This window comes from Phocoena phocoena, chromosome 5 (assembly GCF_963924675.1).
Source record: "Phocoena phocoena chromosome 5, mPhoPho1.1, whole genome shotgun sequence".
NCBI lineage: Eukaryota > Metazoa > Chordata > Mammalia > Artiodactyla > Phocoenidae > Phocoena > Phocoena phocoena.
The window spans coordinates 72,556,542-72,568,616 of record NC_089223.1 but is presented as its reverse complement, the minus strand read 5'-3'; the positions used below and the strand labels follow the sequence as shown (position 1 = coordinate 72,568,616).

At 41.9% G+C, this 12,075-nt stretch overlaps 1 protein-coding gene across 1 annotated transcript in view; it reads right to left on the bottom strand.

The window, feature by feature from the left end:
* ATP8A1 (ATPase phospholipid transporting 8A1) overlaps positions 1–12,075 on the bottom strand; it is a 236,293-nt gene that overhangs the window by 104,770 nt on the left and 119,448 nt on the right. Inside the window, exons 20-21 of the mRNA XM_065877682.1 lie at positions 11,255–11,339; positions 6,299–6,438 (exon numbers count right to left, since the gene is read on the bottom strand). Of these exons, the coding sequence (XP_065733754.1) occupies positions 6,299–6,438; positions 11,255–11,339 (225 nt within the window). The remainder of the gene's footprint in view (positions 1–6,298; positions 6,439–11,254; positions 11,340–12,075) is intronic.

Below are 12,075 nucleotides of genomic sequence, written 5' to 3'. Positions count from 1 at the left end.
AGGAACCAAGGAGATAATATAAAAAAAAAAGATCACTAACTACCTCACTGTCCTATCTCGGGGCCTATCGCGGAGCCCAGGGTGCTAAGCCCTGTCTCCAATGACATTTTCCAGTGTTTAAGTTTACTGCCTATCTCCCTGCACTGAAATGAAGACAGGGATTTTTCCATCCTTTCCCCCTCCTGTGCCCCCTGAGCCCACAGCAGAGCCTGATAAGTGCTGAGGCATTTGTTGTTGAATATTTGCGACCAAGTGTGTCCCACATTCATATGTTAAATAAGTAGGAAGACAGGTTTTTAAAAAAATGACTGAGTCTAAATTTCTAATGAATGCATCCTTTAAAATCCTTAGCTACCTTTTCTAACATATCCCTAAAGTATCCTTAGTGACAACGCATTTGAAACCAACACCCTCAAATGTGCAGAAAGCATGAACTATGTGGGTAACAGAAGGCAGGCTTTCGTTAAGCAAGCACTTACTAAGTAAATTTAGCCTTTGAATTAATTATTTAATTGACTCATTCATTTATTCATAAAATACTTATTCAGTGATTAATACAGGCCAGACAGGCAGTTCTTGGAGACACAGAGATGAGTTCGATAAAAACGATCCCTGGGCTTCCCTGGTGGCGCAGGGGTTGAGAGTCTGCCTGCCAATGCAGGGGACACGGGTTCGTGCCCCGGTCTAGGAAGATCCCACATGCCGCGGAGCGGCTGGGCCCGTGAGCCATGGCCGCTGAGCCTGTGCATCCGGAGCCTGTGCTCCGCTCTCACGAAGCTTCAATCTAGTGGAAGATATATATTAACTATGAATTATAAAAATTTGTGCATATAAGACACAACACAGCTATCTGAGTCAAAGGGGTGCTAAATGCTGCCAAAATTGTAGCTTTTCGATTACTCTTAAGCTCAAAAATGATCCTCTCTGACCCATAATTAATCTAAAAGACGTTAACAGATAAAAGTATGGGGTAAGTTTAGATTTTTCAAAAAGCATATTTTGTAATTTATGCCTCATAATAAGAGAAGAAGACAAGAACAATTTTATCACCAGGGAAATACTAGACAAGTATTATATCTCACTGTTTTCTGTAATGCTCAAGATAAATAATTTGCTTTCTCAAACATCAGAAGTGATTAGAAGGTAATTTATGCAATTGCATTTCCCTATTGAAGCAAATAAGTATAAAAATTTTTCAAAAACTCTATTTACCATGAAGGAATACCTTCATATTTCAACCAATGGTTTAATTATAAAATATTCCCCAATAAGTAAGATCAAAGCCCTCTGTACCACTAATTTTCAAAGGAATCCAGCAGCATACTCTAAGTATGAGGCAAATAAATCTGTGTCTTAGAAATAAATATAAAGTAGCAGATCAAAGACGAAGGTATGAAATTACAGAGAAACCACTGCTAATGAAGTATAAGACTTGATAATTATTCTGTTATTTATTTGCAATTTTTTCCCGACCAAATAACAAATAAATTCTTAATTTAAAAAATAACCTAGGGCTTCCCTGGTGGCGCAGTGGTTGAGAGTCCGCCTGCCGATGCAGGGGACACGGGTTCGCGCCCCGGTCCGGGAAGATCCCACATGCCGCGGAGCGGCTGGGCCCGTGAGCCACGGCCGCTGAGCCTGCGCGTCCGGAGCCTGTGCTCTGCAACGGGAGAGGCCACAACAGTGAGAGGCCCGCGTACCGCAAAAAAAAAAAAAATCTAATATTTAAAAACATAGACCAACACTATAAGTGGTTTCATAATCTAAATTACAAGTCCAAATACATTGTCTTTCAAAAGAAATAGGCTAAAGAAGGTAAAACAGGTCAAGTGTGCTGTCTGAAAGAATGAGACAACTGTAAATTCTTTCAAGTGGTGATGAACAGAGACGAAAAGGTGTTTTCTGTCCACAAAACCCAAGTGATGCTACAATTCTCCTCAAATTGGGTAAAGACACCTCAAGTATCTGATGTGATTCTCATAATCTCTTTGGCATTTTAACTATGTGAGCCTTCTTGCTCCTGAATGTCTTGGGTTTCCTAGTAATAAATGTCACCTTCCTGACCTTTATTTAGTAAAAGAAATAAGATGTTTCAGGAACATCCTGAAACAACTCATAGCATCAGAGAAATGATTTCTTTTTAATCCTGAAAAGTCTACCATCTGAATGCAAGTGTTGGAGACCAAACTGTACAACTGTGTAGCAGAGATGTTGATGATATTTTATAGATGGATGTAAAAGTCCTAAATCCTCTAAAAATGACTGTCACTAGGGAAAACCCTATCCAGAGAACTTTTTCAAACCTTTCACATCCTCTCTCCCTTACTGTGCCCTGGAGGTGAAGGGGGGAATTCTAGTGCTCAGATGAGCTGGGTAGAAAAGTAACAAAGCATTGCACCAGGGGACACATGGCATTATCTTCTTGGCTTATTTTGATACATGTTTTTGGAATTATGCTAGGAGTTATAGCCCCCAAGGGAATAAGGCTTTTAACTAAATTTTGAAAACTGAATTACTTGTTTGAACAAACACTGGAGGGATAAGACAGATAGCAGGGTTTAAAAGTACAACCTTAACCATATTATAATATTTCCACTTATTTTGTAACTTATTAAAAATACATTCTTGATTTCAGGAAAAGCTCTACAAATCTTCCACATTTTAAATGCCTTTAATATAATGCTACCATTAATGTGTCAATGGCATTTTGCATCATTAATTCAAAATTGGCCAGAAACGTCTTGTGTATGACCACAAGGATGTTCTGATCTTTTGTTGAAAAGCGAGGGAAAATATCTATAGAAATTTTGAGAAGCACATTTCCTAAAAATTTTACACACATACAGAATATTATCTGGTTTCCAAACTGTGCTCCGTGGAGCCCCAGAGTCCTGAAAAGCCACTCGTGGACCACGATGAGGGCAAGGGTCTGAAGGGAGAGACAGGGGCTTCTCCCCACCTCTCCACTTGTTAATCAGAGAAGCTCTGCTTCTGTATATTACATATACACTGAAAATATATAAATATATTCAGGCAATACTTAGTTTGGAAAATGGGTTCTGCTCTTATAAAAAAAGAGGGATTTGAAAACCACTCTCACAGTTTAAAAGTCATTATCTTACGAGTCCAATATTATGGCGTATATAAAAAACAGATCCCAACCATATGAAAAATAGATTACAAAAAACGAGTCTCATTTAAAGTAGCCAAGGAAGAAGCCAAAATGGATGAGCCTAGGACTATGACAGCTAAATTTAAGTTAGAGTGACACACGAGCAGAACCTGCGCTGACACACTGAAACCTGCCTCCCACAACTCCTCCCGAATACCAATTCCAGCTGATTTTAACAGAGAATGGAAGCTCAGACCAAGGGAGACCCGCTATCACCCCACACTTCCCAAACGATCAGGGGGGAGAATCATTTTTCAGAAAAGCAGCTTTTAGTTGCAGGGACCCCTCTGTGTCATTGTGCCTATTCTTTTTCTTTTAAGAAGACCTCTGCTCTCCTTTAACTGGTAAAATAATCTTTTGAGGCTCATTTCAAAAGTTACCACCTCTCTGAAAGCTTGCTATGGCCCAAGTTCGTGGGTCATTCCTCTGGATTTCCTAGAGGAACTGGTTCAGACCATGACACTCAGAGGGCCACACTGAGTGTTCCTTATTTGGTTGTGCATCCCTGATACCTAGCATCTATTAACCGCTTAATGAAAGTTACTTAAGTTAATTACTGAAAGAACCGATGGTTTCAGGGGATATAGAAAATCAGTCCTTATATGGAACAAGCTGGCTGACCATGGGAACCAATCTCTTCACCTTTCTGATTTTTCAATAAAAGAGAGCATGGCTTATCATGAAGTAAAGAGGAATTAGCTATAAATCCCCTTTTTCATTTATTTTAGGTAAGAGACAGTCATAAGGGAGGCTTCTGTATCTGTAAACTAAAAATATATAAATACATGTAATGGAGTTCCCCAGGCAACTTAAATTTCAATGTGACTCGCGATCGCCATCTGCTGGAAGAAAGGTTGAACATCTGTTCTAGTTAAAAGAGCGAAGTCAAAATTTAATGACATATTAAACACACACACACACACACACACACAACTGTTAAACCTATAAAATCGAATCTATAAACTCTAGGACATTCACAGTAAAAATGTTAGGCACATTAAACATTGAACTCCAGAATCTGCTACAGTGCACTTCAAGTAGAAACAAAATTTAATGGTTAGAATCCACTTAAAATATTTTTATTCAGTTATTATATATTAATTCTACCATTGCCACAGGGGAAAAGGCTTCATTATATTCAGGCTGTGTAGGAAAGGAGACAGGAGAAAAAGAATCATTTCCAAACAGGTTTTTTTTTTTTTAACTTCTCAAAAGAGTAAGAAAAGCCAAAGATTAAGAATCAATACCATTAGTACTTTAAGACAATATGGGACTTTGGTTGGAGATATTGAAAGAGATTATAGTCATGGTCTCATAAATAAAAAATTACTTTATTCACTAATATTCCAAAGACATAACCATATATAAGGATATTAGAAAAAAACGGGAGAGAGAAATTCAATAAATTGATTAATAACAAGTCTCCTGCTGTGTGTGCACGTCTAAAATTGGTGGCGGTGGTGGGATTTATCGAGTTGGAGGGTTCCATACATGCTATCACAAGTCTTCTGAGAGATAAGGAGGATACAAAATAGGTTCAAATATAAGGGAGAGATGAGACACAAACTAGCTTCTAAAGTGATCTCAATCCACTGAGAAGACAGGGGAACAGTATCTAGAGTCACAAGTGGCAACTGCATACCAGAGAAAACCACCTCCAGCTGTACCATGCCACTGCCGGTATTACACAGAGTGGGCGGCATGCGGGGAGAGGAAGGAGGGAAGGGTCCAGGGAGACATGCATGGTGCTGGCTACCATCCAAGACAGGAAGTACATTGAGAGAGACGAAGAAAAAACATGTCAGTCGTCACTCATCTGAAGGCAAGATCAACTTGAAGCAAGCTTGAGTCTGTGCCTTATAAACATGAGTATAGTTGAAGGAATTATGTAATTAGGAAGTCAGAATGAAGATACTCGAGTGGCTAAGAGTATGAACTCTGGAGCCAGAGTGAGAATTCTGGTTCACCCTCTATGAGCCGAGTAATCTATAAAATTACTTAACCTCTCTGGTACCCTGATTTCTTCATCTGCACAGTTGGGATAATTAACACTACCTACCTCAAAGGGATGCTATGAAGATTAAATAATTTAATACAGGGGTCCCCAACCCCCGGGCCATGGACCGCTATAGGTCCGTGGCCTGTTAGGAACCTGGCCCACAGCAAGAGGTGAGCAGCGGGAGAGCGAGTGAAGCTTCATCTGTATTTACAGCCGCTCCCCATCAATCGCATTACCGCCTGAGCTCTGCCTCCTGTCAGCGTTATGGTGAGTCGTATAATTATTTCATTACCTATCACAATGTAATAATAATAGAAATAAAGTGTACAAGAAATGTAATGTGCTTGAATCATCCCGAAACCATCCTCCCTCCCTGGTCTGTGGAAAAATTGTCTTCCATGAAACTGGTCCCCGGTGCCAAAAAGGTTGGGGACCGCTGGGTTAATAGATTCAAGTGCTACAAATAGCACGTGGCACACGGTAAGTACAACATAAAAATGTCTGCTATTTTTAATTTAGGAAGCAAGATTTCTTGCTATTTATACAGCATCAATCATAGTGTATCCATCACTTTTTTGGCTGAATAGCCTTGGTTTCTTTGTCGGTAAAATGAGGATATTTATAGTTGTGGCAGAAATGATGGATGTATCTAAGTGAACAATGACAGGCCAGATATAAGCACTGGGTTGTTCACTTATACACTCTATATGATTGGCTATGGAGTCACACAAGCTGTATATTTATTATATTACTTTGCATTACACATTATATGCCTTCATTAACTGTATACACACATGCATGTGTGTGCAGCTTGTGTGCATGTCTGTGTGTGGGCAGGAGGCACGCACACCTTCAGCAATGCTGATGCAATGGAAGATTTTGGCAAAGGTATTGCTAGATGAGACTAAATTTGATCCAAAATTGTGAAAAGAGCCCAGATCTATATAAAGCAATTCCAGAGACTTTTCAGCAAAAACTTTAAGAGCTGTCAGTGCTTAGACCGGAGGAGATTCAACAGTTTAGCGGTGTGTCAAGATATTTTGATTTTAATTTTATTGGCCCCTTGAATTAAGACAAGTTTTCTGGAAACCAAACTTGCCTTACGGGCAAAACAGTCTTCCACGTACCTTTTCAATTAACTCGTAGCTCTCTTCCAGTTTGAGCAGCCTGTTCTGCACGGACGTGGACGCCCGGTGATAGACCGTTCGCCACTCCTGAAAGTCGCTCTCTGAAATCTCAGCCACGGCGAAACACAAAGTTCTTAACCCTGAAAAAAAGGGAGCATACACCCCCAACCACAACATCAAATAAGATTTTGTTCAGAAGTCTGACACTTGCTTATTTTTTTTTCCCCATAGCACAGTGATATTGATCTGGTGCTCAGGAAATTTACAGTTAGGTAGAATGATGCGGCAGCCACTCTGCAAACCAGTTTGGTACCGTCTAGAAATGTTAAACGTAAATATATGACCCAGCAATTTCACTCCCAGCCATCTACCTAAGAGAAATGAAATCACACACCCACACAAGGACTTGTAGGTACATGTTCATTAGCAGCACCATTCACACCAGCCCCCAAAAGGAAACAGTCCAAATGTCCATCAACTGGTGAAGAGATAAACAAAAACTGGTGGATCCATACTACAGAATACTCTTGAACAATGAAAAGGAATGGAGTAGTGATGCATACTGCAGCATAGATGCCCTCCAAAACCATCATGTTAAGTGGAAGAAGCCAGACACAGAAGATCACATGTTGTCGAATTTCATTAAAAGTAAAGTCCAGAAAAGGTAAATTTATAGTGACAAATAGTAGGTTAATTTTCCTGGGGGCTTGGAGTGTGGGTAAGGGGTGCCTGCAAACAGCATGAAGTTTCATCTTGGGGTGAAAGAAGTGGTTTAAATTTGGATCGACACTTCCGTTTTTATTTAACGAAGTCTCATTTCGAAAACACTGATTCAGTTCAAACAATATGTTGAAATCTGATTCAAGTTCAATGGAACCTTAGTGTCCAATTCCCCAGCTCTTTCAATCCACCCTCCACGTCTCGAGTAACTTTTCTAAAATCTGAATGAATCTCATCAGGTTATTCCTTTGTTTGGAGTCTTTTCATCGTTCCCCAGGATGAAGTCCAAACCTCAGAGTCTGGCTCAGTCACCACATATCAATTGCCTTCCACCTCATTCTCTGCCATTCACTTCCCATGGTAGGGTCTTTGCACAAACTGGTCATTTTTTTCTCCATTCCCCCCTCTCAACCCCCTCTGCTGCCTGCCTTGCATCTACTTTAAGACTCAGTTCTTAAAACCATCTCTTTGAAGCATCCTCCTCTCACCCAGACCCCAAAGGCAGAAATCCCCAACACTCCTGTGGTATGAATGGCAATGTTTCATATTGTTTTCCTTGTGATCTCCTACATTAGCTTGAAGCTCCTGAAGGGCAGGGTCCCGGAGTTCTTCATACCTGTAACTCCAGTGCTGAACAAGTGGCTTCACAGACGCTTATGAAGTAAGGAAGAGAGGGACCCCAGTGGGGTCTACTGGGAGAGCCACCTTCCTCTAACTGGGATATATGGTTGTATTTACTACTGCTCTTTTACCACTGTGAATCTGTAGTATAAAGAGTCTAAAAAACTGAGGGACAGTGACAAAAAAGGAATACCCTGGGAAAACAATCACAGTTGATTTTTTTTTTTTTCCTCTCTCTCTTTTTTTTGCGGTACGCGGGCCTCTCACTGTTGTGGCCTCTCCCATTGCGGAGCACAGGCTCTGGACGTGCAGGCTCAGCGGCCATGGCTCACGGGCCCAGCCGCTCCGCAGCATGTGGGATCTTCCCGGACCAGGGCATGAACCTGTGTCCCCTGCATCGGCAGGCGGACTCTCAACCACTGCGCCACCAGGGAAGCCCCACAGCTGATGTTTGAAGTGACCTACTCCTAGTGCTCAATGCCTGTCAATTTTATAATTCACTTGGAGGCTACCCTCAGCCAGAAAAAAGTTAATGAGCTGGAACAAGGAAGAGGGAGAAGCATTTACCAGCCATGATAAATGCAGTTAACTAGGTTCCCAAGAAGACAATGTCCTCACTCAAGGTTATTTAGCTCTCAGACAATTAGGTGCTAGTGATCTCAAGTCAACTAAAATATGGCTGGGACCATGTCAGAAAAAGAAGCAAAGAAGAGGGGCTTCCCTGGTGGTGCAGTGGTTAAGAATCTGCCTGCCATCAAAAAGAGTCATGTACCACAATATTCATTGCAGCTCTACTTACAATAGCCAGGACATGGAAGTAACCTAAGTGTCCATCGACAGATGAATGGATAAAGAAGATGTGGCACATATATACAATGGAATATTACTCAGCCATAAAAAGAAATGAAATTGAGTTATTTGTACTGAGGTGGATGGAACTAGAGTCTGTCATACAAGTGAAGTAAGTCAGAAAGAGAAAAACAAATACCATATGCTAACACATATATATGGAATCTAAAAAAAAAGGTTCTGAAGAACCTAGGGGCAGGACAGGAATAAAGACGCAGACAAAGACAATGGACTTGAGGATACGAGGAGGGGGAAGGGTAAGCTGGGACGAAGTGAGAGAGTGGCATGGACATATATACACTACCAAACGTAAAATAGATAGCTAGTGGGAAGCAGCCGCATAGCACAGGGAGATCAGCTTGGTGCTCTGTGACCACGTAGAGGGGTGGGAGAGGGAGGGTGAGAGGGAGATGCAAGAGGGAGGAGATATGGGGATATATGTATATGTATAGCTGATTCACTTTGTTATGAAACAGAAACTAACACACCATTGTAAAGCAATTATACTCCAATAAAAGTTGTTAAAAAAAAAATCCACCTGCCAATGCAGGGGACACGGGTTCGAGCCCTGGTCTGGGAGGATCCCACATGCTGCGGAGCAGCTGGGTCCATGTGCCACAACTACTGAGCTTGTGCTCTAGAGCCCGTGTGCCACAACTACTGAAGCCCGCGTGCCTAGAGCCCGTGCTCCGCAACAAGAGAAGCCACCGCAATGAGAAGCCTGCTCACCGCAGTGAAGGGTGGCCCCGCTCACCACAACTAGAGAGGGCTGCGCATAGCAGTGAAGACCCAACACAGCAAAAAAAAAAAAAAAAAAAAAAAAAGAAGCAAAGAAGATAGGACATAAAGTGGCCAGAGGACTCCATCTTCCAAGAAAGGAGTAGGGTTGTCCACTGCCAGATCTCTTAGAGTAGAACTTAAATCTTAGGGCCATATTAGGACATGTTTTTCTCTTCTGGAAACCTGGCTGGAAACTTACTCTGGGGTAGCCATGGTGCACAAGTGCTGCTCACCTAGGGCCGGAGAGAAAGGGGTGGAGGTGGAGGCCAAGCCAATTGGAATGTGTCTAGGAGCTGGAATATCTTTAACATCACAACCAGAGAGCAGAGAGATGCTCCCCTAACCCTCCTCAAAAAAGGAACCTGTGCTGTGTGCTGGGTAGGTTGTACCTGCCAAGCCCCTCTGAAGTTGCGCCTCATGAAATCTGAACTCTACAGACGTGTGGGTCTTCATGCTCTTCCATTTTTGGAGGAGAAATGGGAGAAGGTTCTTCATGTTCCTGCTTTTCAAAGCCTAGTGCTTTTAAAAACATTCCTATCTTTCTGTAGCTTGGATTAAGAGGAAAAGGACTGGATCAGAGGTCAGGCTCGTGCCACTGGCAACAGTTCCAGCAGACGCAGACAAAAGTGAAAACTTGGATGGGAGATTCAGATACGGCGCTGGCCACTTTCGTTAAGTTTAGAGATAAGATTCTATAAGTTCCTGTAGGAACTGACCTTAATGTGTAACAACTCTCACTTCCTTTCATCTCATCTAGATCATCTCCCTAGACTACATTTCAGTAGAACAGAGACAGAACTAAGCATGTTTGCCACAGATTCTCAGGTCTCACACAGAGCCTGGCAGGTGGTAGGGGCTTAATAAAAAGTTCTGAGTTGACACTAAGTTGAATAACTATTTTAACAGTTACAGAGATTTATTTATTTCTTCTCCTCTTTCTTAGATTAGAATACCCTGTTCTTCGACTCTTGTTTCCTTCCTTCTGCATTGCTTGAGCTATAAAGCATTTAAACTGTAAACAGAGAGAGGTCTGGTCATTGGCTCTGGGGTATCACATGACCAGTGACCCACACTCTCCAGCTGCCCAGGGCTGCCATGTTGGGAGTGTCTCCTTGCTTCCTTCTCTGCCCAGGTCCAAGGCTGTGGGTGACGCAGGCCAGACCAGGGAGCAGCCTGACATCTCCTGAGTGGTGACCCAGTAGCCCGCTTCCATCTTTTCCTCAGAACCTGCTCCTCTTTCTTGCCAGCGAGGCAGAGCCCAACTTCCCCTACAGTAACTTAGTTTCTGCGCACTTTTTTTTTTTTCTTTTTTTGCGGTATGCAGGCCTCTCACTGTTGTGGCCTCTCCCATTGCGGAGCACAGGCTCCGGACGCGCAGGCTCAGCGGCCATGGCTCACGGGTCCAGCCGTTCCATGGCATGTGGGATCTTCCCAGACCGGGGCACAAACCCGTGTCCCCGCATCGGCAGGCGGACTCTCAACCACTGTGCCACCAGGGAAGCCCTCTGCGCACTTTTAACTGATCTCAGAGGTGCCTGTGAGGTGTAGAGTAGGAAAGGACAGAGCTGCTGAGGGAGTAGGGCTGAGAAGTCTCTCACATCCTCCAGCATGGCCTTTGAGCCAGGCCTTAGGGACCACGCCTGTCACTTGTGGGTGCCCTTTGTTACCATTTGTGTGTCTGAAGAAAGTCTGAAATGCTGGGGAAAAAAACCCACTGTAAACAGTATCTATTCTAAAAAGCAAACAGATTTATAGGCCCTACATCCCCTAAAACGTGGGGACAAAGTCTCTCAAAATTTTAATAAATACAGGAGAGCGAAATAAAAATAATGGGTGGGAACAGCATAGAGTATAATCTAAATTATCAACATTTATTTTTATCTTACTTTAGGAATCTCTAAGTAAAATAAGAATGATACTGTAAGATATTAGTAGTATATGATTTCATTTTATTTTAATCATGCTTTATTGCCATATTACACTCACCTTCTGTAGCAAACTGCTCTAAATGTTTTAGGGTAATTTCTTTGTATTTTGAAGTCTCTGCTAGTCGGTCATAAATTACAGTGTCCTGGAAAACGAACAGAAGGTATAACACACTTGAACTAAGAATTCTGAGTTTAATAAAGTTGATGTTGGCAACATTATTAGCAGCAAATGAGTATTTAAAAAATCACTTTTAGCATTAGTGTTGAAGCACAAAATATTTTTCCCTAATAACACTGTTTCCCTTATGACACTAAGAAATAAGGTTCTGGTCCTATATTTTCATCTTTCTCCTTTCTGAATAAATCCATAGTTACTGTAATGTTCAAAACCTCATATTCTATCAATACTTCGCCTACCTGTGATGTGCTGCAGTATCTCCCCCAACCCCTGAAGATTTTGCAGAACAATGCAGTGTTCATAGGTGCTATAAGGAAGAATGGTCCAGGACTCAAAGAGTTTGGGAAATGCTGGACTAAACAAAGCGAAAGAGCTTGCCCTGCTCAATACTTCTTAGAGCCTTTAAAACGCTAATGTGCATGGTGGTTCCAAGGGGGCGGTATGGTATATGCTCCAAACTTACTACTGAACCTCTCAGAGGTTAGGGCATCTTCATGGGATTGGTGCTCACAAAAGAACAAACTCTGAGAAACACAGGTCTAAATTCATGGAGTGGGCTGGTGGGTAGAGCAGGGAGGATCTTGGACAAGCCTAGCATTGCCTTACAGATGAATATTTCTGATTGTGTTACTTTAGCTTTACAGCTCAATTTATTTAGTCTGTAAAATTAAATTACCGGATTATCTTTAAAGTCCCTTTCA